This window comes from Suncus etruscus, chromosome 1, assembly GCF_024139225.1.
Source record: "Suncus etruscus isolate mSunEtr1 chromosome 1, mSunEtr1.pri.cur, whole genome shotgun sequence".
NCBI lineage: Eukaryota > Metazoa > Chordata > Mammalia > Eulipotyphla > Soricidae > Suncus > Suncus etruscus.
In genome coordinates this window covers 59,287,383-59,312,352 of record NC_064848.1, presented here as the reverse complement: position 1 = coordinate 59,312,352, position 24,970 = coordinate 59,287,383, and the positions used below count along the sequence as shown (strand labels likewise).

General features: G+C 44.0%; 1 protein-coding gene across 1 annotated transcript; it reads left to right on the top strand.

Moving 5' to 3' along the window:
• Positions 1-356: 356 nt before the first annotated feature.
• Positions 357-24,970, top strand: SMU1 (SMU1 DNA replication regulator and spliceosomal factor). Its single transcript, XM_049773438.1, has 12 exons — positions 357-440; positions 3,286-3,496; positions 7,530-7,682; positions 9,144-9,254; positions 12,104-12,232; positions 13,566-13,685; positions 16,242-16,358; positions 16,842-16,969; positions 18,404-18,530; positions 20,741-20,908; positions 21,492-21,644; positions 24,476-24,970. The coding sequence occupies exons 1-12, from the start codon at positions 415-417 to the stop codon at positions 24,572-24,574; spliced, it is 1,542 nt and encodes a 513-aa protein (XP_049629395.1). The 5' UTR covers positions 357-414; the 3' UTR covers positions 24,575-24,970.

The window sequence follows — 24,970 nt, the reverse complement described above, 5'->3', positions numbered from 1 at the left end:
TTCAGATTTTTTGCTTTTTTTACTATTCAATTAATCTGCAGCACTTGCAAGAAACACTAGCCATTGTTTATTGGTTTTGAATTCAGTCATCTACCAACCAGGAGCTGTAAAATCAATTCTATGTGTAAATTGCATTGCATCGGATCAGAGCACCCATTCTACACGGATGCTTCGAAACTGCAGAAGCTCCCCTTCTGGTCAAAACTAGGAACCGTTCCCGTATACGGGTGCTAATAAGATTCCGCTCTTCGGCGTCACACCCAGGCCCCTCCCCTCTCGCGCATGCGCCGTTTCCAGAGCCGGGCTGGTAGCCGGTGGCAGAAGTGACGCAAGACAGCCGCCGGAAGTGACGTCGGAGTGCGGCGCGTCGGGGCCTGGTCGTGGAGTGGGGCCTGCTTCGGGCGAGATTCCACTATGTCGATCGAAATCGAGTCCTCGGAGTGAGTGCTGCGGGGACGAATGTGGGCGAAGGAGCGGGTGGATCTTCCCTTCTCTTTTCAGCGGCGGGGTGACTCTCTTTGCTCCTGCAGCCTCTTGGCTTTGGCCCTGTGCGGGTCTGTGCAGCCTAGGGCTGTTGGCCCACCCTGCTGGCCTGGCCTGTGTATGGGAGCCCAGGCTATTCTGCTTTCCTGTACGCCCCGTCGTCTCCAGGGCAGCCCTTTGCAGCCCATGATATTGGGCCCTTTCACTGGGCGCCAGTCGGTGCTGAACTGTAGGGTGGCAGTTCTGGGTAGTCCAGAGGGACGCCAGGGACTGGAGACTGACTGGTTCAGAAGGTGGATGATTTATTGGGAGGAGAGAAGGGGTTTGGACTAAGGAACGAATTGAAGCTGCAGCTTATTTCTCCATGACTCCCGACTCTGCTGTCACTTGGGAAGAAACATGTCTGCGAGGGATGTTTGTATCCTGAGAGTCGGGGAGAGTTAACAGCTGCTCTGGAGGCTTGCCCTGGGAGGGAGGGTCATGTTCTCAGCGCACATTGAAGATTGCAGCGAGCTGTTCCAGGCTTGGATGGTACAGAGGAGAGCAGAGCAGACAAAATTTCTTGCCATCAGTGTGTGTGTGAGGCCAGCAGAGCAGACTAAATTTCTTGCCATCGTGTGTGTGTGTGTGTGTGTGTGTGTGTGTGTGTGTGTGTGTGTGTGTGTGTGTAGGAGGGGGACAGTAATCTGAAACTTAACGGGTGGTGGTATCATGAAGAAAAGCAAAGCCAAGGGAGGTGGGTAATGAACAATGAGTGTGGTTAAGAAAGGTACGCATCGGAGAGGGAGTAGAAGGCAAGGGCCCCATGGATAGTGGTGGAGGGTGGGTGGATAAGGTGTGCTAACTTGTAATCCCTAAAACGTAGAAGCACTAAAACTCTTGTAAAACCAATGGCATGTCAATACGTTTTACAGATACATCTTTCAGGGGCCGGAGTGGTGGCGCAAGCGGTAAGGCATCTGCCTTGCGCGCGCTAGCCTATGATGGACCAAGGTTCAATCACCCCGAGTCCCATATGGTTCCCCAAACCAGAGAGATTTCTGAGTTCATAGGCAGGAGTAACCCCTGAGCATCATCGAGTGTGCCTCCCCCCCAAAAAAAATCTTTAAAATAAAATAACACTTCAGAGTAGGAGTATAAAAGAATTTCTTGCTTCGGAGCCTAATAGCTGTTTCCAGCTTTTCCTCCAGATTTAGAATACTGCATATTTTTATTATTATTTTGGGCTTGGGGCCATACCCAGTGGATGCTCAGGGATTACTCCTGGCTCTTTTCCCAGAAATTACTCTCCGACAGATTCAGGGTATCAAACTTGAATCAGCTTCATACAAAGCAAATGATCTGCCCAGCGTTTATTGTTCCAGCCCCAATTATTAACCAGATCTTTTGTTTATGGAGATTTTTGTGTTAGGCATGTTAGAATCAGTTTAGTTGATCCTATCACCAATCCTGCTGAGTAGGTGTTTTTTTCTTTCCTGAGTGAGGGCCCTGGCATTGAGCTGTTGGCTGACTTACCCAAGGCTACAGTGAGTGATGGGACACTGATTTGAAATCATAGCCAACTCCGCCTGTGGCGACCCCAGTTCACTCTTCCTCACTAATTGCTGCCCTCCCAGTGGTGCTGACTGTGACCCAGGTAGCCTGAGAACTGACCTTTCAGGCCCAAACCACTGACTGGATATTATTGGGAGTGTCCCTAGAGAACTTCTTCAGGGGTCTCAAACTCGCAGCCCACGGGCTGTTTGCGGCCCTCCGTACAACATTTTGTGGCCCTGCCCTAGAGAAATCTTTTTTTGTTTCATTTTGTTTTAGTTGTTTGGGTCACACCCCCCAATGTTCAAGGCTTACTACTGACTTTGCACTCAAGGATCACCCCGACTTTGCCTCCTGTGGCCCCCAGGTAAATTGAGTTTGAGACCCCTGTTCTAGGTGGACCATCCATTGGTCCCCACCTAAAGTGTTTAGAGGAATTACACAGAAATAAATAAGAAACTTGGCATCATTAACTGTTCTTTAGCCTTGGAAGTAAGAGAGTTATCTTGTTCTGGTAACCAGAAAACTTTTCTCCTTTGTTCTAATTCTGCTTTTAGGAGACGGAATTAGAACTAGCTGAGTCTCTGGTTCCCTTAGATTCTGTGATTTTTTTTTTTTTTTACTTTATTTTTTGGGTTTTGGGTCATACCCAGTGGTGCTTAGTGGTTACTCCTGGTTTTGTTCTCAGAATTTACTTCAGACAGACTCAGGGGATCATATGGGGTGTTGGAAATTGAACCCAGGCAAGCCACATCCAAGGCATACACCTATCTGCTGCTGTGTTATCGATCTGGCTCCTGTGATTTTTTTTTTTTTTGAGAGTTTTACTCATGGTAAAGAAATGGAAAATAAAGGGCAGAAGCCATCTTTAGAGTTAAGGATCTACTTTGTAGTCTTTCATCTTTGTACATACCGCTTAAGAGTCACAGAGTATATAGCTCTGGAGAGCCCAGCATTGCCATGTATGACAGTGGTGCCCCCCACTCCCCACCTAAAGTGCTGCTTTAGGGATCATGGTGCTGTCTGGCACCGGAGGTCCCAAGTACCAGCCACTTCCATGGGTGTGTTCTGTCTCAGTCCTGCTGGTGAAGAATTTCTGGGAGTGGACTCCAGCCCCTCTGAGCACCACTTGGGAGGCCCCTACCCCTAGCCTAGAAAAGAAAAAGGACAATAGACTGGGGTGGGGGATCACTCAAACCCCTCTTGGGCCTCTGAAGGCACTGCTGGAGAGTCAGGATCCTTGACCTAGATGCCTTTCCTCTTTTCCAGTGTGATCCGCCTCATCATGCAGTACCTGAAGGAGAATAGTTTACATCGGGCATTAGCCACCTTGCAGGAGGAGACAACAGTCTCTCTCAACACCGTGGACAGTATCGAGAGTTTTGTGGCTGACATTAATAGTGGTCATTGGGATACCGTCTTACAAGCTATCCAGTCTCTGAAACTGCCAGACAAAACCCTCATTGACCTTTATGAGCAGGTAAGGATCGTAATGCTGTGATCTGTGGCACATTTAACTGTCAGGCCTCAAGCACTATAAAACTTGAGGAGTCCTTATTTTTTTCTCTCTCCTTGGATATGACCAAGATTTTCCCAAATTGGCATTCTGGGCGCCTAGAGCTAGCACATATCTCACAAGTCTTCAACTGGACTGCCTTTACTTCTGATCGCAATTGCCTTTCAGGGTCTCAGGCCACCACTTTTCTGACCAGTCAGCTGCAAATTAGCAGTCTCTTTCAGTCCTTTCTGAATTGAATTTGCTAGAATAGTTCACAGTGCTCAGGAAAAGACCCTACTTGGACTCTTATTGTCATGGGTCCCAGTCAAAATTAGCCAAATGAAGAGACGAATAAAGTGAGGGGCCTGGATACAGAGCTTCCTGTGCCTCTCCCCAAGAAATCATGGTTTCTCCCTGGCACATTAGCATTTTCTGATTCCCATCAGAAAGTTCCATTGAAGTCTTTATTTGGGTTTCATTTTGTGTCCAAATCTCCAAACTTCCTGGAGGCTAATGTAACTTTTTTTGTTTGTTTGTTTTTTTGGGTCACACCTGGCAGTGCTCAGGAGTTATTCCTGGCTCTACGCTCAGAAATCACTCCTGGCAGGCTTGGGGGACCATATGGGATGCCGGGATTCGAACTATCATCCTTCTGTGTCTAAGGCAAATGCCGTACCCCTGTACTATTTCTCCAGCCCCTAATGTAACTCTTAGAACTTTAGTCTTCAGGGGCCGGAGCGATAGCACAGTAGTAGGGCGATTGCCTTGTATGCAATCGACCCAGGACAGGTGGTGGTTCGATTTCCAAGTGCTTTCTGAGTGTAGATCAGTGCTTCTCAGTTATTTTCTGTCATGACCCCCTAGGAAGAAGAAAACATTTTTTGTGGGGCCCGGAGAGATAGCTCAGCGGCGTTTGCCTTGCAAGCAGCCGATCCAGGACCAAAGGTGGTTGGTTCGAATCCCGGTGTCCCATATGGTCCCCCGTGCCTGCCAGGAGCTATTTCTGAGCAGACAGCCAGGAGTAACCCCTGAGCACCGCCGGGTGTGGCCCAAAAACCAAAAAAAAAAAAAAAAAAAAAAAAGAAAACATTTTTTGTGCCCCCTCCGTGACTGTAAATAGTATCTCTATTTAAAAAAAACTTTAACCTGCAAAACAAAAATATATAAAATAATTTGAGCTGATTTTTTTTTTTGTTTGTTTATTTTGGGTCACACCCTGCAGCGCTCAGGGGTTACTCCTGGCTCTATGCTCAGAAATCGCTCCTGGCAGGCTCAGGGGACCGTATGGCCTTCTGCATTCAAGGCAAATGCTTTTACCTTCATGCTATCTCTCCAGCCCCTGAGCTGATTTTTTAATCAGAGGTGATGTCTGGATTAATGGCTCCAATGAGCACGTTTTGCAATGCATAGCTTTTTGAAGCGGGGTTTGAAGCAAGACACAGCAACACTCAGCTCCAGAGACATACAGAGACATAAACACAGGGCTTAGCTTGTTATGACAATGTTTGCTGAGGTCAAATGTGCCCCCCTTTACGGAGCCTCTTGCCCCTTCTGGGGGGGTGTGCCCCACTATTTGAGAACCACTGATGTAGAGCCAGGAATAATCCCTGAGTGCCACAGGGTGTGACCCAAAAACCAAAGTCACAGGTGAGGGACTGGAGTGGTAGGGCATTTGCTTTGCACGTGGCTGGGACACACCTGGGTTCAATCCCTGGAATCCCATATGATCCTCCGAGCCAGAAGCGATTTCTGAGCACTGAGCCAGAGTAACCCCTAACCAAGAACAAACAAACAAGCAAAGACAATAAAAACCCATCAAAGGGGGCCGGGCGGTGGCGCTGGAGGTAAGGTGCCTGCCTTGCCTGCGCTAGCCTAGGACGGACCGCGGTTCGATCCCCCGGCGTCCCATATGGTCCCCCAAGAAGCCAGGAGCAACTTCTGAGCGCATAGCCAGGAGTAACCCCTGAGCGTCACAGGGTGTGGCCCAAAAACAAAAACAAAAAACAAAACAAAAACCCATCAAAGTCATAGATGAATTCAATTCATGAGTTGGTCCTTCTGGTAACCAGTGAACTTTTTCCTTTGCACAAACAATGTGTGTGATGTCAGCACATGCTATGAATAACACACTCCTCTTACTAGAAAGATTACAAGGTTTTGGAAAGCTCCATGCCAGGAAGCCAGAACAAAAACTATATACATGATTTATTATGCAACAGAATAAAGCTACTTAGTGAAAAAAAGAATATGATGCTGGAGCTGAAGAGATAGCACAACAGCAGGGCATTTGCCTTGCATGCAGCCGATTAGGGAAGGACCCGGCTGGATTCCCGACATCCCATTTGGTCCCCCAGCCTGCCAAGGGTGATTTCTGAGACAGAGCCATGAGTAATCCCTCGAACGCTGCCAGGTGTGACCCCAAAACAAAAAACATGAGCTGTTTTAATTATAGGTCAGGAGATTGACTTGTTACTTTGTAGATTGTCAGAATTCAATAATTCTCCAAAGAAAATGTTGGTAACTGGAGAAAGGTTTCTCTGAAATTCATGGAGATCTTCCCAGCATTAGTTTTCTTCATCTATATTTTGAACAAAGAACTGGAGAGGAGATTGATAGATAAAAATGAAGGGCCGGAGAGAAAGCACAACAGTGGGGCATTTACCTTGCAAGCAGCCAATCGAGGATGGACGGTGGTTTGAATTCTAGCATCCCATATAGTCCCCTGAGCCTGCCAGGAGTGACTTCTGAGCACAGAGCCAGGAGTAACCCCTGAAAGCCATCAGGTGTGACCTAAAAAGCAACAACAACAAAAATTGAAGGAGAACTGGGGAGAAAATGGATATACACTGCAACAATTAACACACTTGCATGCTGCCTGATTTGATCGCTGGTACCTCATCTGGCCCCCTAAACATTTCCATAAATGATTCCTGAGCACAAACCCAGGAGTAAGCCTTGAGCACAAATGGTTGTGCCCCCACCAAAAAAACTCCCACAAAACCTTGTCAAACAAACAATATGAAGGGATGAAGCTCATGTGTGGCTTAGTGGTAGAGTACTTGCTATGTAAGGACCTGGGTTCAATTTCCAGCACCAACAAACAAAAAAAATGAGGAGTAGGACCGCAGTGATAGCACAATGGTATGGCATTTGTCTTGCATGTGGCCTACTCAGAACAGACGCGGGCTCCATCCCTGACATCCTGTATGGTCCCCTGAGCGCTGCTGGGTTTGTTCCCCTCCCCCCCAAATAAAGAGGGTGGCAATTGAAGGATTGAAGTTATGACTTGTTATTCTTTGTTTTGTATTTTATTTTATTTTATTTTTTGGTTTTTGGGTCACAATTGGCAGCGCTCAGGGGTTACTTCTGGCTCTACGCTCAGAAATTGCTCCTGGCAGGCTTGGTGGATCATATTGGATGTTGGGATTCGAACCATCATCCTTCTGCATGCAAGGCAAACACACTACCTCCATGCTATCTCTCCTGCCCCTTTGTTTTGTTTTGCTTTAGGCTATAACCTGGGCTCAGGACTTACCCCTTTCTCTGCACTTGGGATTATCTCTGGTGGAGCTCCTGTGGGACCATATAGGGGTGCCAGGGATTGAACCTGGTCAGTCATACATGCAAGGCAAAATGTCTTACCCACTGGGAGCTGGAGAGATAGCACAGCGGTGTTTGACTTGCAAGCAGCCGATCAAGACCTAAGGTGGTTGGTTCAAATCCCTGTGTCCCATATGGTCCCCTGTGCCTGTCAGGAGCTATTTCTGAGCAGATAGCCTGGAGTAACCCCTGAGCACTGCCAGGTGTGCCCCCCCCCCCCCGCAAAAAAAAAGTCTTACCCTCTGTACTATATCTTCTGTTCTAGTGCTTTTATTTGTCCACCTGAAATTTCTTGTGAAGAAAAGAAAGCACATTTCCTAATATTGGAAATCACTTTGGAAGCTATTTCTACATCAGAAATAGAACTGTAAAAGTAATATTAAGAGATATTGAAGTTTTGTTTTTTTTAACCCAGGTGGTTCTGGAATTGATAGAACTCCGTGAGTTGGGTGCTGCCAGGTCACTCTTGAGACAGACTGACCCCATGATCATGCTAAAACAGACACAACCGGAGCGCTACATTCACCTGGAGAACCTCTTGGCCAGGTCTTACTTTGATCCTCGTGAGGTATGATGGTGGCAATGGAAAATGTCTTGCTAGTCTCTGTGTTTCTTGGCTTGCTTACTTCCACACTGGAAAAGCCTGTGTTCTCCCTTAAACATGTATTCTTCCCTCACATTTTTCTAAACAAGTTTCAATAAAAATACCTAGCTTTTATAAAATGGGTTGGGGTAGGGTGGGGGAATATGCAATGTAATCTTTTTAAATCATCTTACTGGATATTTTTTTGTGGTTGTGTATTATTTTGTAATGATATTTTCCCATTTATATTGGTTGACATTTACTGTTAGAATAATTTTGTTCAGTATTTTTAGTATTTGAGGGTTTTCTTGTACTACACACCCCTTGGTTAGGGGGAGTATTAATAGTAAAGAAGTAGAAAGTATATTTTGTTATTATTTCTACAACAGGCCAAATACTTGTTCCTGAAGTGCTAACTGTCCTTTGGTGTATCATGCTTTATTTGTGTTCTGTGCCCCTGACAATAGCAGTTTTTCCTAGCTCATTGAGATTTCGGAACCTTGTTCTTTTCTTTTGCTTTGTAGCCAGTTATTCTTCTTGAATGTTACTATATGGGGGCTAGAGAGATGGCTCAGTGGGCTGAGTACATACTTTACATGCTAGAGGCCTGGGTTCCATTCCTGGCACCACATGTGGTCTTTCACACACTGTAGGGGAGCTCAGGACTGGAAGTAGCTTCTAAGTATCAGGTGTGGCCCCAAAGTAAAACAAAATTAAAAACACAAAATGTTATGTATCATTTAATTCTTTGTTAGCCAACCTTTTTTTGAGGCTTATCCAAAAAGGAGATGAAGAATTCAGCTGGTACTGGATATTGGAAAATCATTCACAGATATCAGGAGATAAAAGAAAGGAGCTTAGATTATTAGGACAAATTTAAGCTAGACTGAAAAGAACTTCTGACCCAGGAGTCATCTGCCCTAAACAGAACTATAGAATATAAAGAATCCTCTGCTCTGCCATTTTTAAGAAATTGGAAAGGTAACTCTGACCTTGACATGATTTATTTGAAACTCTTTAGAGCAGCATTTTTCAGCCCAGGGCTAAATGTTACCTGGTGGACCCTCAGGATATTCCAAGGGTACCCACAGGTAAAAATTAAAAAAATGGATATAGAGGAATGGTATTAGGCTGAGGCCAATCCATAGAACAGGGGAAGCCAAAGGGAAGAATTCTGCATAATGAGAATGGGGCCAAGATCTGAATGGTTGAGAAACATTGTTACAGCAATAACTAAAGTGGATTGACTAAAGTCAGTTCTGCCTAGATCCTACTAATGAAATTCAAGTGTAAATAGAAATGGAAGTCATAATTAATCCTCTGTTTAACTTCTTTTTGTGTTTTCTTCTTGAATTTTGATGATTGCTGCTGTTCTCACTTAGCAAACACAGACATAGCAAACCAAGCCATTTTATGGAAACAGGGTTTCCCCTTATCCCTTTTCAGGCATACCCAGATGGAAGCAGCAAAGAGAAGAGACGAGCAGCAATTGCCCAGGCCTTAGCTGGGGAAGTCAGTGTGGTACCTCCATCTCGTCTCATGGCTTTGCTGGGACAGGTAATGAAATTTCTAAGGAACTGCTATTACCTCAAACTCTCATAGATGAACTGTTTGTGCTAAAGAACATCTTAAAGAGTTGTGTACTGTCTGCTGAGCTACTTGAAACAGTAGCTTTACCATATTACTTCCTCTTTACTGGACGAGGCAGTAGAGATTTGTAGTTAAGAACTCAAATTTCGGGCCTGGAGAGATAGCACAGTGGCGTTTGCCTTGCAAGCAGCCGATCCAGGACCAAAGGTGGTTGGTTTGAATCCCGGTGTCCCATATGGTCCCCCGTGCCTGCCAGGACCTATTTCTGAGCAGACAGCCAGGAGTACCCGTGAGCACCGCCGGGTGTGATCCAAAAAAAAAAAAAAAAACTCAAATTTCAGGGGTTGGAGTCAGTACAGCAGGTAGGTATTTGCCTTGCATACAGCTGACCCTGGTTCAATCCCTGGCACTTGATATGGTCCCGTAGCACTGTCAAGTATAATTCCTGAGTGGCAGTGCTAGGAGTAATCCCTAAGCACCACTGGGTGTGCCTCCCACCCCCTCAAAAAAATAACTTGAGTTTTAAAGTTCATAAGTAAAGTTTTTTTTTTTTTTTCCATAAGTAAAGTTTTATTGAGACAAGGGGTCATTTCTCTTTTTGATTATTTAGGGCCCTTTGTTTTTCCTCTTTTCAGTGCTAGTAAAGGAAAATAATTAAAACCACTCCAGGACTTACAGTTTGTTTTCTTTTCTTTTTTTTTTTTTATAGTTTTTGGGCCACACCGGTGACGCTCATGGGTTAATACTGGCTATGTGCTCAGAAATCGCTCCTGGTTAGGGGGACCATATGGAACGCAAGGAGATCGAACCGCAGTCCATCGTAGGCTAGCGTGGGCAAGGCAAATGCCTTACTGCTTGCTCCACTGCTCCAGCCCCGGTTTTGTAAGCTTTTTTCCTAATATCTTGAGGCAGCCTACATTATGAATTCACTTTTTTTTTTTTATGAATTTACTTTTAAGGCTTAATAGTGCCTCCAGTTTAATCAGGATTTACATGGGTATATTTCTTGATGTCTTTTAAAAATGTTGTGAAGTTTTCATTAAGTAGGCCACATCTGTATATGCTTAGGGCTTACCTCTTCTCTGTTCAGTGATCTCTCTTGGTATTCAGGGAACCATATACGGCACCAAGGATCCTACATTGAATCCCTAACTTGGGTCAGCTGCATGCAAGCAAACACTTAACCTGCTCTTCAATAGTGAAACAGGAGTCTCTGAAACAGTAATCCCAGCTATTACACTTCACTCCTCCTCTTTTCTCACTGTTCTCTCCTCTTCTTCCCTTCTCTCCTTGTCTCCTCCTCTTCTTCCTGTATATTGATTTGTGTTTAAATTATTAACTATTCCAGGCCCTTTGCTATTTTAATGTAGCTATTTGATTGGAAAGATAAATCAGGGTCAGAGTGATAGTACAGCGGCTAAGATGCTTACCTTGATGAGGTTGAACTAGGTTTGATCCCCAGCATCCTATATGGTTCCCTGAACCCTATCAGGAGTAATTCTATGTGCAGAGCCAGGAGTAACCCCTAGTGTGCTGGGTATAGCTTCCAAACAAAGACCTATTAGAGTAAATATTTCTTTATAAGGGTTTGTAAGTTGAAAATCTATAACATCATGCTAATGACTCAATCTTATAAGATTAATGAGATACCATATGCTTATCCTTTATAAGAGTTAGTAAAATGTGATCAGAGTACAGCAGATGATACACTTGCCTTGTATGCAGCTAATTAGAGATCAATTCCCAGCATCCGATAGGATTCCCCAAGCCTCCCTGGAGTGATTCCTGAGTGCAGAGTGGAGTGATCCCTGAGCACTGCCGTGTGTGGGCCAAAAATATTCTTTTATTTTTTGGTTTTTGGGCCACACCCGGCGGTGCTCAGGGGTTACTCCTGGCTGTCTGCTCAGAAATAGCTCCTGGCAGGCACGGGGGACTATATGGGGCACCGGGATTCGAACCAACCACTTAGGTCCTGGATCGGCTACTTACAAGGTAAATACCGCTGTGCTATCTCTCCGGGCCCAAATATTCTTAACATTACAGTTAACCCATAGGCAAATTATTATGTGGGATATGGAGACACAGAACAAAAAAGGCCGACTGACAAAACTCTGACAAAGACTTGAGAACTGTTGTTATGGAGGGAGAGAAAAAGGATCGATGAAGAGAGGACAGGGCTTCGAGAGGCCAGGTGAAGTGAACTTAACCATCCTAAGATGTCTGGTGCATTCTGGGTTTTGTTTTGTTTTGTTTTTTTATTTTGGATTATGTGCCACACCCGGTGATACTCGGGGATTACTCCTGGCTATGCGTCCATAAATTGCTCCTGGCTTGGGGAACCATATGGGATGCCGGGAGATCGAACTGCAATTCATCCTGGGTCAGCCATGTGCAAAGCAAACACTGCCATTGTGCCATCACTCCAGCCCCATGCATTCTGTTTTTTTTTTTTTTTTTTTTTTTTTTTGGGCCACACCCGTTTGATGCTCAGGGGTTACTCCTGGCTATGTGCTCAGAAATCGCCCCTGGCTTGGGGGAACCATATGGGACGCCGGGGGATTGAACCGCGGTCCTTCCTTGGCTAGCGCTTGCAAGGCAGACACCTTACCTCCAGCGCCACCTACCCGGCCCCATGCATTCTGTTTTTGATTCACATTTTCTTGATTAAAAAACTCAGGGAAGGATGGTGGTGGAGGGGAAAAAAACCTCAGGGCCAGAGCAGTGCTGCAAGGGTGTTTGGTTGGGGCTGTGGTTATGAACTTTGAACAGTTAGGACCAGATCTTCAAAGTTCCCAACCAACCTTTCTTTCTTATAGGCACTGAAGTGGCAGCAGCACCAAGGATTGCTTCCTCCTGGCATGACCATTGATTTGTTCCGAGGCAAAGCAGCTGTCAAAGATGTGGAAGAAGAAAAGTTTCCTACACAGCTGAGCAGGCATATTAAGGTAGAATCCTTAGATGCTTGGCGGATAGCAGTTGTTTGTTGAGGATTGAACATACAGCCAAGCCCTGTGCTAAAGATGTGGGTTGGGGGACAGAACATAGTGTTCAGTTTCCACAGCATTCAGGTTACTACCGTTAACCTGGTAGTTATCGGTTCTTCAGTGGCCTGATTCCCATACCACAAATTTGTAACCAAGTGCCCTATGTTGTATGTCTATTTCTATGATCTGCCTTGTACTTCTACCTAGGATGCCTGCCTATTTAAGAATGGTTATCTTGGGCCCGGAGAGATAGCACAGTGGTGTTTGCCTTGCAAACAGCCGATCCAGGACCTAAGGTGGTTGGTTCAAATCCCGGTGTCCCATATGGTCCCCCGTGCCTGCCAGGAGCTATTTCTGAGCAGACAGCCAGGAGGAACCCCTGAGCAACACCGGGTGTGGCCCAAAAACAAAACAAAACAAAAAACAAAACAAGAATGGTTATCTTGGGGCTGCAGTGATAGTACAGTGAGTAGGGTGTTTGCTTGCCTTGCACATAGCAGACCTGGGTTCAGGCCTTTGCATCCCATAAGGTCCCTGAGCCCCACTAGGAGTGATTCCTAAATACCACACCAGGAATAAGCCCCGAGCACTGCCAGGTATGGCCCCAAAACAGAAATCAAAAAGCCTGTATAGTTTTTTTTTGTTTGTTTTTGGGTCATACCTGGTGGTATTCAGGGGTTACTCCTGGCTATCTGCTCAGAAATGCTCCTGGCAGGCACGGGGGACCATATGGGTTGGCAGCTTGCAAGGCAAATGCCCTACTGCTGTGCTATCTCTTCGGCCCCAAAAAGCCTGTGTATTTTTAATTACTTTTTGAAAATTTGTCACTGACTAATTTGATTAATTAAGAAAAACATTTAGTGAATCGCATAAGAAAATATTTTGGTTTTGTGAGGAAGGGAAAGAATGTTTTCCTTAGATGTACAACTATATATAATGCCATATTATGTGTGAAAATTATGCTACTGGGCTGTTTCCAGTGCAAATTTACTATTTAACAGGATTATTTGTTTTAAGATCCTTGTTAAAATTTTCATATATATTTATTTTTGCATTACTTTGGAAATGACAGTTTTCATATTAAAAAGTTTCAACTGAGCAGCCTTGACCTAAAACTAACCAGAGAACTACAGCCGCAACTTCTACGGTGCCCCTAGACAGCAGTGTCCTTCCAGTATTGGTGTGGAACCAGTTCACACTCTACTTAAGGCAGCATTTCTCAGAAGATTAAGATGGAATTGTTTTAAGATCTCTCCATAAAAATACATCTATTTCATTGTTTTGTTTGAAACAGTTTGGTCAGAAATCACATGTGGAGTGTGCTCGATTTTCTCCAGATGGTCAGTATCTAGTCACGGGGTCTGTTGATGGATTCATTGAAGTATGGAACTTTACAACAGGAAAAATTAGGAAGGTAAAGTATCTCTTACTATATTATCTTCTTTAATGGGAGAATGATCTCTTGTTTATGTCTTTTTAATTGTGACTCCACGATTCTGCCTATCTGGTGGAGTGACTATTGTTTCCTATTTGTAGATTTAAACATTGTTTTATATTATTTTATTTTTATATTTACTTTTTTTTGTTTGCTTGTTTCTACCTCACATTTGGTGGTGTTCAGAGATTACTCCTGACTCTCCACTCAGGAATTACTCCTGGTGGTACTCAGGAGACCATATGGGATACTGAGGATTGAACTCAGGTTGACTGTGTGCAAGAAAAATGACCTACGTACTGCTATTTGCTCTGGCTTTTATATTGCTTTTTTTGGGCTGGGGGTGGGTGGATGCCACACCCAGCTGTGCGCTGTGCTCAGGAGTTATTCCTAACTTTGCACTCAGTGGCCATTCCTAGTGGTATTAAGGGAACCACATAGGATTCCAGGGATTAAACTCATATCAGTTGTGTGCAAAGAAAATGCCCTCTCTGTGCTATTGCTTCAGTCCCTATATATTGCTATTTGGGGGTGGGGGATTGGGCCACACCCTGTGACGCTCAGGGGTTACTCCTGGCTATGTACTCAGAAATCGCTCCTGGCTTTGGGGACCAAATGGGACCCCAGGGATCAAACCATGGTCCTTCCTAGGTCAGACACATGCAAGACAAATGCCTTACCGCTGCACCACCACGCCGGCCCCTATATTACTATTTTTATCTACTTTTTCTGTCACAGATTTATCTTATATTTGTATGTTTATTTTTAATCTTATCTATAGTTTTAGGGGGACAAAATTGCTAAAGATTCAATTTATTTATTTAAGATACTTTAGTCATAGAATACTAAATTCCATGTCATTGTTAATGGATTTCTTTTTTGGGGGGCCAGGGTTTGGTTCACACCTGATGGCACTCAGGGGTTATTTCTGGCTCTGTGCTCAGAAATCGTTCCTAGCAGGCTCAGGGGACCATATAGAATGCTGGGACTCAAACCACTGTCCATCTTGGCTCTGCCACTTGCAAGGCAAATGCCCTTTCTCTGTGCTATCTCTCTGGCCCCCTGTTAATGGATTTCTGAGTTAATTTTTACTTTCCACTTAATATATTTACTTAGTTATTTTGTTTTATTTGTTTGTTTGCTTGATTTATTTTTGGGTCACAATGGTGATACTCAGCGATTACTCCTGGCTCTGCACTTAGTACTTACTCCTGATGGTATTTAGGAGACCACAGGGAATCCTGGGGGATTAAGCCCAGGTAACTGTACTATCTCTTCTACCCAAGAAGTCTCATAATTACAAAAATACTTATTGGAACCAGAGTGATGGTACAGCCCTGCATATGGATGAGCTGGGTTTGATCCTCAGTATCTCATGTGTTTCCCCGAGCTCACCAGGAGTGATTCTTGGGCGTAGAACCAGGAGTAACCCTTGAGCACTGCTGGATATGGCTCAAAACAAAAATACTTGTTTGAATAGTGGGTGATGAAAAAAAATCACAAATATATTAGTTAGTACATGGTTTTAGGAAAAGTAGATGCTAGTTTGAGAAAACACCTGTTTCTTACAGGCCCACAAATATATTTAGATTTAAAGATACTGCAGCGAGGGTGGGGGACACAACTGTGAGAGATATTACAATCCATAAAGTGTGTGCCTTGCATGTGGTGGGCCTGGGTTTGATTCCTAGTACCTTATATGTTCCCCTAAACTCTGCCAGGAGTAAGCCTTTAGTACCACGAGTTATGACCCAGAAATAAAAATAAAGATGGACAGTATGAACCTATAGGAGTAATTTTGCCTAGAAAATATAAGATAATATAATGTTGGCATTTTTATACTATTAATTTCTTTAAATTTTATTTTATTGAAACAATTGTGATCTACAGTGACCTACATAGTTGAATTTCAGATATGCAAAATGAGTCAGGGTCCTTCCCACCACCAGTGTCAATCTCCCTCTACCATTGAACCCAGAGTGCATCCTATACTACCAACCTTTGCCCTTGGCCTGCCAGTATAACAGGCCTTTTTTAGTTTAGATTGTTAAAGTTTAGTTTGTTGACTTTGGCTTGGATATTTAGTTCTGTCTTTATTTATTTCCCTGCCAATGCACTTTTTTTTTTTTTGCCAATGCATTTTGAGACTACTTACTTTTGAATTTTATAAAAATATGTATGTCTAGGGTGCCGGAGAGATAGCATGGAGGTAGGGCATTTGCCTTGCATGCAGAAGGACCGTGGTTCAAATTCCGGCATCCCATATGGTCCCCTGAGCCTGCCAGGAGCAATTTCTGAGCATAGAGCCAGGAGTAACCCCTGATCGCTGCCGGGTGTGACCCAAAAATAAACAAACAAAAAATATGTATGTCTAGCATTACCAGTTCTTTAAGAATGTGTGCTTAGTACTACTGTTAATGTTAGGGATTCAGAGTAAATACCATCCATTGTTCTGATTTTAGTGAGTTTGTAGATACCTGGGATAATTGGTACCTTGACTTTTGTTTGTTTTCTGCTTGTTGTTGTTTTCTTTAGGATCTTAAGTACCAGGCCCAGGATAACTTTATGATGATGGATGATGCAGTTCTCTGCATGTGTTTCAGCAGAGACACAGAAATGTTGGCAACTGGGGCTCAAGATGGAAAAATCAAGGTATTGTATTATTGGCACAAACTAATGTTCTGCTGATCCAGTAATAACCCCCCTAAACTGGAGTTTGGGGGTAGGAACTAATAATTTATGACCAATAGTTGACAAGGGACCTGGGAATTCAGTTCAGATCTTTTCATATCATTCCTGCTGTGCTCCCCTAACTCACTTTACATGATGTATTATGTTTTCTGTCTTTTTGTAGTAGTGGTCCAAAACCAGTTATCAGTGACCTGAATTTAATTGCTAGGTAAAATACCAGAATGGTTTGTGGAGTCTGAAATTTTGCTTTAATAATTTACAAGGGAAGAAGTTTTACGTTTCAGAGGATTCTGTTCATGGTACTGTGTGATCCAGACATACCATCTTCAGCTCTTTGCATGCATTTTTAATGCTTTAGTGTGCTAATCAGTACTGTTTGACCCTGCTTACTGTAATGGGATGCTCTTAGGTACAAGTTTTCACTATGTTTTTTTTTTAATGTAGGTATGGAAGATTCAGAGTGGACAGTGTTTAAGAAGGTTTGAAAGAGCACACAGTAAAGGTGTCACCTGCTTGAGTTTTTCTAAGGATAGCAGTCAGATTCTTAGTGCCTCTTTTGATCAGACAATTAGGTAAGTAGCACCCCTATCCTGCCCTAACTTGGGTTTGCTATGATGAACCCCAGTTATTTCTTTTGCTTTCATTGAGATTGTTTTGTTTTTGTTTTTGGGTCACATCTAGCAGCGCTCAGGGATTACTTCTGGTTCTGTGCTCAGAAATTGCTCCTGGCAGGCTTGGAGGATGGGATGCTGGGGATCAAACCTGGGTTGGCCATGTGCAAGGCAAATGCCCTGTCTGCTGTTATCACTCTGGCCCCACATCAAGATATTCTTAGATGGCTTGAGACCCTGGTACCCCAAAGTACTATTGACAGCAGTGCTATTCTTTTTTCACTTTTCTATTTTCATTGTCATTTAGGCAGCCTATTACAGTAGCAGGAATGTTAGCAGTGCTATTCTTTTTACACTTAAGTATTGCCCATAAAAAAAGAGTAGAAACACAGAGTAGCTCTGTGTCTTGTTTCTCAGCATATTGTCTGTGGATACACTTGTCTCCAAATCAATTATTTTTTAATTTGTGGGTCACATGCTGTGGTGCTAAGGGTTTACCCCTGGATTCATGCTTAGAGATTATTCCTGATGGGGCTTGAGGGACCGTATGTGGTGTTGGGGGTTTAATTCAGGTCATATGTGTGTAAGGCAAGTGCTCCCTGACCTCATTTCAGAGGATGTTTTATATACAGAGATTGTATGTAGATCTGCAGGTCTGCCTATTAACAGAAGCTTGTGTTATTAATGATGTGTGATATTTTTCATCCTGTCAGTTTGATTTGGTTTTGGGGCCATGTCCAACAATGCTCAGGGTTCATTCCTGGCTTGGCTTGGGAGACCTATAGGGTACCAATGATTGAACCTGGTTGGCTGTGTGCAAGGCACTGTTTTGGCCCCAATCCTTTCTTGTTTTATATAAAAAAAAGCTTTTGTTTGGGCCCGGAGAGATAGCACAGCGGCGTTTGCCTTGCAAGCAGCCAATCCAGGACCAAAGGTGGTCAGTTCGAATCCCGGTGTCCCATATGGTCCCCCATGCCTGCCAGGAGCTATTTCTGAGCAGACAGCCAGGAGTAACCCCTGAGCACCGCCGGATGTGACCGAAAAACCAAAAACCAAAAAAAAAAAAAAAAAAGCTTTTGTTTGATTTTGTTCAACATAATGAAAATGATACAGCATACATAATTTCATAGCCTTCTTTCTTTACTAAGTATTATATAAGCTCTATGACTAATTTTAGGTGTACTATCACTAAGTCCCAATGATAACTTCTAGGAAATTAGAGGCCGGGGGCCCTAATTTGAATCCCAGTATCCCTTATCCCCCAGACCACCAGGAGGAATTCTTGAGTGCAGAGGCAGGAGTTTACCCCTGAGCATTGCTGGGTATGGCCCAAATACCAGAAAAATGAGGAAAATTAATCATGTTTATTTTTTTATTTACTTTTATTTGCAATAGAATTCATGGTTTAAAATCTGGGAAAACCTTGAAAGAATTCCGTGGCCATTCCTCCTTTGTAAATGAAGCAACATTTACACAAGATGGACATTATATCATCAGTGCATCCTCTGATGGCACAGTGAAGGTTAAGTATTTGCTGCTGGTTTATTGTGCGGTGTCTCTTCCATTATTGTTCTGTGAAGAATTTCAGTTATGGGTGGAGTGAACCCTTCTAATAAAGGGTTAGATATGATTGAGATGAGTCTAAGACTGTGTGGGTGATTTCTGTTGGCCCAGGGACCTCACATTTTAAATTTAAATCCAAGTAAATTGTCATTTAGTGGAAGAGGAGGATGTAAAGTCCTGTTACCTTCATTTGCAAATACTAACTTCTCTTTTACCATAGTTATAGTTAGTTTCCCTGAGCTGTGGACTCTATCCGAATCAAGTTTATCAAAGGTTCACCTCCCCTAGCAATATTTCATCCTCTTGCTTAATGTTGAGCCTTTCTCTCATCTAGAAAGGAGCAGTTGCAGTAAAGCTTTTTCTCAGATATTCATTTACTGACCTCAGATCTTAGTGGGAAACCAATGGGTCTCTCTATACCTTGAAAGATAAAGTTATTTTCAGCAAGGGCTTCATTTCCTAGAAAAGAAGAGAAACCCAAATAGAAAGTTGCCGTAGATATGACACACTCCATTTATTTCCTGAACCTGCTTTTAACTTGTCAAATGAAAGCAAATGCTTTCTGGTAGAAGATGTAAAGGGTTTTATTTGAGGGGGCGGCGTCACACCCAGCAGCGCTAAGGGGTTACTCCTGGCTTTATGCTCAGAAATCACTCCTGGCAGGCTCAGGGGATGACCATATGGGATGCTGGGATTCGAACCACTGACCTTCTGATTGCATGGCAAATGCCTTACCTTCATGCTATCTTTCCAGCCCGCTTGTTTGTTTTTTGGGGGTCACACCCGGCAGTGCTCAGGGCTGTTTGTTTAGTTTTTTTGGGGTCACACTCAGCAGCGCTCGGGGGTCATTTCTGACTCTACGCGCAGAAATCGCTCCTGTCAGGTTCGGAGGACTAAATGGGATGCCAGGATTCAAACCACCCTCCTTCCTCATGCAAGGCAAATGCTGTACCTCCATGCTATGCTATCTCTCCGGCCCAAGACATAAACAATTTTTTTTTTGGTTTTTGGGTCACACCTGGCAGCGCTCAGTGGTTACTCCTGGCTCTATGCTCAGAAATTGCTCCTGGCAGGCTCGGGGGACCAGATGGGATGCCGGGATTCAAACCATCGTCCTTCTGCATGCAAGGCAAACACCTTACTTTCATGCTATCTCTCCGGCCCCCAGACATAAACTTTTTTTTTTTGGGGGGGGGGCCACACCCGTTTGATGCTCAGGGGTTACTCCTGCCTATGTGCTCAGAAATCGCTCCTGGCTTGTGGGGACCAAATGGGAAGCCGGGGGATCGAACCGCGGTCCAGTCCGTCCTATGCTAGCGCTTGCAAGGCAGACACCTTACCTCTAGCGCCACTTTCCCAGCCCCAGACATAAACATTTTTTTTTTTTTTTTGGTTTTTGGGCCACACCCGGCAGTGCTCAGGGGTCACTCCTGGCTGTCTGCTCAGAAATAGCTCCTGGCAGGCACGGGGGACCATATGGGACACCGGGATTCGAACCAACCACCTTTGGTCCTGGATCGGCTGCTTGCAAGGCAAACACCGCTGTGCTATCTCTCCGGGCCCAGACATAAACATTTTTAACACTTAAAAATTCTGCCCTGGGGCCGGAGAGATAGCACAGCGGCCATTTGCCTTGCAAGCAGCTGACCCAGGACCTAAGGTGGTTGGTTCGAATCCTGGTGTCCCATATGGTCCCCCAAGCCTGCCTGGAGCAACTTTTGAGTGCAGAGTCAGGAGTAACTGCTGAGCACTGCTGGGTATACCCCCCCCCCCAAAATAAAATAAAAAATGAAAATGAAAAGAGAATGGTGTCCAGAAAATGCCATGTAGAATTTGGTGTGTCATTTCTTTAAGCACATCTCAGATTTTAGTTACTATGGTTTTGTTTTAGCCCTGCTAATTTATAATAGCCCAGAAGAGCAAGGAAAGAAGTAGTGTGGTTGGAGCCATAGTTTTACTACAATGGTTAAGGAGCTTTGTGATTTATTTTACTGTACCAATTCATCTGCATATAAATATAGGCCATGCATAGAGCAGTGTTAATAATTTGATTAGGCTGAAAATGAAACAAGTAGCTGTTTTCTTTTTTCTTTTTAGTAATTTTATCTTGTGTTTGTTTTTAATTCCCTACCCCCCAAAATATTTATGCTATCAATACTTCTATTGTAGATCTGGAATATGAAAACCACAGAATGTTCAAATACCTTTAAGTCCCTGGGCAGCACTGCTGGAACAGACATCACTGTGAACAGTGTCATCCTGCTCCCTAAAAACCCTGAGCACTTTGTGGTGTGCAACAGGTCCAACACAGTGGTCATCATGAACATGCAGGGCCAGGTGAGTGTGTGTGTCTGCTGTGAGTATTTCTCAAACAGTCATCATGGCTGCATAACATCTCTAGGACTGCGCCTCCTTCCCCAGGTGACTGTGGTTCCACCTTTGGGTGTGAGCCACAGATGATGTGTACTGGTCGCAGTATGTTAAATCTATTTTAATGGTTCCTCGGGACGTGGCTGAAAAATTCAGTTTTCCCCTTCCCTTTGCTGTTGTTGCCATGAACAGGTTCACTTACATGCTTTAATGTAGTTACTATGTAGATACCAAACCTACATACATGCTCTCTGGGATTGTTTATGTTGACCAATGCTCTCTGGTGGCCTGAAGGTGATTCACTGTTGGGAATTCATGATATGATAGATTCTAAATGTTGATTAGCTTCTGACTTCATGCATCTAATCCATTGAGTATTTCCCAGTCAAGCAAATTTAGCACAATGATTAATAGAGCTAATCACAATAATATGTCAGTGTTTGGTAACAAGGTAAAGGTGTTAATTTAAATAATTGCATTAGAACTCTTACTAATCCAGATGCTTTCTTCTTCTTCTTCTTTTTTTGTCTTGGACTGTGGTGTGATCTAGATTGTCAGAAGCTTCAGCTCTGGTAAGAGAGAAGGCGGTGACTTTGTCTGCTGTGCACTCTCTCCTCGCGGCGAGTGGATCTACTGTGTGGGGGAGGACTTTGTGCTTTACTGTTTCAGCACAGTCACTGGCAAACTAGAGAGAACACTGACAGTGAGTATGAGCGACTTAGTGAAACAGGAGCCTGTCTAGCCAGTCAAATCTGATCTTTCCCAGGGCCATTGAAAGGGATTAGTACTGCCAGTTCTGTGTCTTGTCAAAGGCTCATAACTTGCATTTTGTTTGCATTTTCTAAACATCAGTACACAAAGTAATTGATACCAGCTTTCTCCAACCAACAGACCGCAATTCCCTATGACTCATTACAATGAAATTATATTTCAAACTATGGCAAGATCGGTGTTGTTTAGTCACCTCCATCATTTACTGGCCCCTTGAAATCATGCGGTATCTAATCTGTCAAGAGGAGACAGATAAGTTAGGAATCATACTGACTGATGGGAGTGGAGGGGTGAGGGTGACAGGCGTGCATGGCGGTGCTGCTACTAAGCTCCACCTTCAACTCTGTACTGACTTGTATTTTTCATACTCACACCTGGAAGTGGCTTATATGACTTAGTTCCTTCCTATTATTTTTTGGTATAATTCAGTCACAGGACCACATCCCAAATCCAAGGGGGAAAGTAAAGATGTAATTTTTTGTTAAGGAAAATGCATGGTGAAGATAAGAAAAGGGCTACAGGGGCCGGAGTGTTAGCACAGCAGTAAGCCATTTGCCTTGCACGCTCTGACCCTGGATGGACCTGGGTTCGAGCCCCGGCGTCCCATATGGTCCCCCGAGCCAGGTGCGATTTCTGAACGCATAGCCAGGAGTAACCCCTGAGCTTCACTGGGTGTGCCCCCCACCCCCAAAAAAAGAAAAAGTCTACAGTACGAAGTTTACTAAGGCAGTGGAGTTGGAGATAGGGAGAAGTTGGGGACCACTAGGACAGTAGTGGGCAGAAGCAGATACTATGGGGGAAGGGTGGTGAATGTTCTATGCACAAAACCTTCCATGAACAGTATTGTAAACCACAATACCTAAAAGGATTATTTGTTTTTGTTTTTTGGGCCACACTTGGTGATGCTCGGGTTACTTCTGGCTATGTGCTCAGAAATAGCTCCTGGCTTGGGGGACCATATGGGACACTAGGAGAACTAAGTTCCATCCTAGGCTAGTGCAGGCAAGGCAAATGCCTTACCCCTGCGCCACCTCACCAGCCCCAGGATTATTTCTTTAAATGTTGGGCCACATTCAGGAGTGTTGAGGACTCTTTTTTTTTTTTTTTTTTGGTTTTTGGGCCACACCCGATGCGCAAGCAGGCACACACAAACACATTCTCCATCATTTCTTTTTTTTTTTTTTTTTTTTGGTTTTTGGGTCACACCCGGCAGTGCTCAGGGGTTACTCCTGGCTGTCTGCTCAGAAATAGCTCCTGGCAGGCCTGGGGGACCATATGGGACACCGGAATATGAACCAACCACCTTTGGTCCTGGATCGGCTGCTTGCAAGGCAGACACCGCTGTGCTATCTCTCCGGGGCCCGAGGACTGACTCTTGGCTCTCTGCTCAGGGACATTTCTGGCAAGCTTGTGGGACCATTTGGGGTACTAGGGATCTAACCGAGCTCAGCCACATGCAAGATAAATTACCCTATCTGCAGTACTATTGCTCCAGCCTCCAAATTTAAAAAAACTTAAAATGTCAAAATATGAGGCCAGAGCAGTAGTACAGAGGGCAGGGCACTTGTTTTGCTCGTGGCCAACCTGGATTCAATCCCTGGCATTTCATATGGTCTTTTGAGCACTGCCAGGAGTTATTCCTCAGCACAGAGTTAGGAGTAACCTCAGCATTGCTGTGTGTAGCCCAACAAACAAACAGAAAATATACATATTAGACCATTTTCTGCTTTGTCTTTTTTGGTGTTTGGGCCACATCTGGCAGTGGTCTGGAACTAGTATGCCCTCTGCTTGGGGGGTTTGAGGTGCTGTAGAGCTAATGCATGACTCCTGAGTGTAAAGCATGTAGTCACCCCATTAAAATACCTCTCGAGCCAGAGAAAATTTTTCATTTAGGTTTGGGATCATACCTGATTATAGTCAAGAGCTACTCCTGGCTCTGCTCTCTGCTTCAGGTATCCTTTCTAGCAGTGCTTGGGGGATTGAACTACATCAGCTGACTGCAAGGCTATATAACCTTAGGCCGTGTATGACTTATTCTAGACTCTGGAGAATAATTTCTTATTTTGAATTACTCTAGATCAACTCCTCTAAATTAGCCTAGAAAGTACAAATTTAGCATGTTGAAATCATTTGGTCTCAGCCTTTGTTTTGGCCAGCAGTTTTAAAAATGATAATGAATAGGATCAGCAATGGACATAATTAGTAGGGCTAGAGACATAGTACAGTGGGTAACTCAATTGTCTTACATGCAGTTAACTCAGGTTCAATCCCTAGTACTGCATACAATTCCCATGAGCCCAACCAGTTGTGATCCTTGGGCACAGAGCCAAGAATAAGCCCTGAGCACTGCCAGGTCTGGCACCCCTCCCCCAAATAAAAGTGATTTGGGACATATAATATGAAAATTAGTACACACATTGGGAATAGTGGGGAGATAGGTGTTTTTGGTTTTGTGTATGTTCAGCCCTCTTTTGAGGTCTTCTCAAAAATGAATTCCCTTTCTCTCTACTGAATTCTGAAGCCTGTACAGAGGAACTTGTGAGGGGCTGGTGTGACAGCATAGTGGTAGGGCATTTGCCTTGCACTCTGCTGACCCGGGACGGACCCAGGCTTGATCTCTGGCACCCCTTATCGTCTCCCAAGACTGCCAGGAACAATTTCTGAGTGCAGGGCCAGGAATAACCTGCGCACTGCTGGGTGTGGCACAAAAACAAAAACTGAGGAGCATGTGTCTTGGAGCCCTAACTGCTTTGTTTCCTCCAGGTCCATGAGAAGGATGTGATTGGCATTGCTCATCACCCCCATCAGAACCTGATCGCCACCTACAGTGAAGACGGCCTCCTCAAGCTGTGGAAACCTTGATTTGACTTGTTTTTCAAGAGGCTTTAGCATGTGCTTAAATGAAGCACACATCTTGCTTTTCTTTCCTTTAGGCGAGCCTTTAAAAGCAAATTGTCTATTAGGCAGAAGAGTATTTTGTGAAAATTCATTTTTAGGTAGCAAATACCCTTTTTTGTTTCTTGTGACTATTTCTTTTATACTTATTTTTATGTCTCTTAATTGGGACAGCCACTTGATGTTTGCAATAATATTCTACCTAGACAGTACAGTGGTCAATCTAAGTGTGAAAAATTGTATTCCTGTGATGATTTGAAGCGTGCCTGTTGCAGTAAAACTTGTAAATAAGAACAATCCCATTCAGTAGCAATTTTCTCTCCCATTTTTTAAAAGATGTTAATAAACTTTACCTTTCTGGAG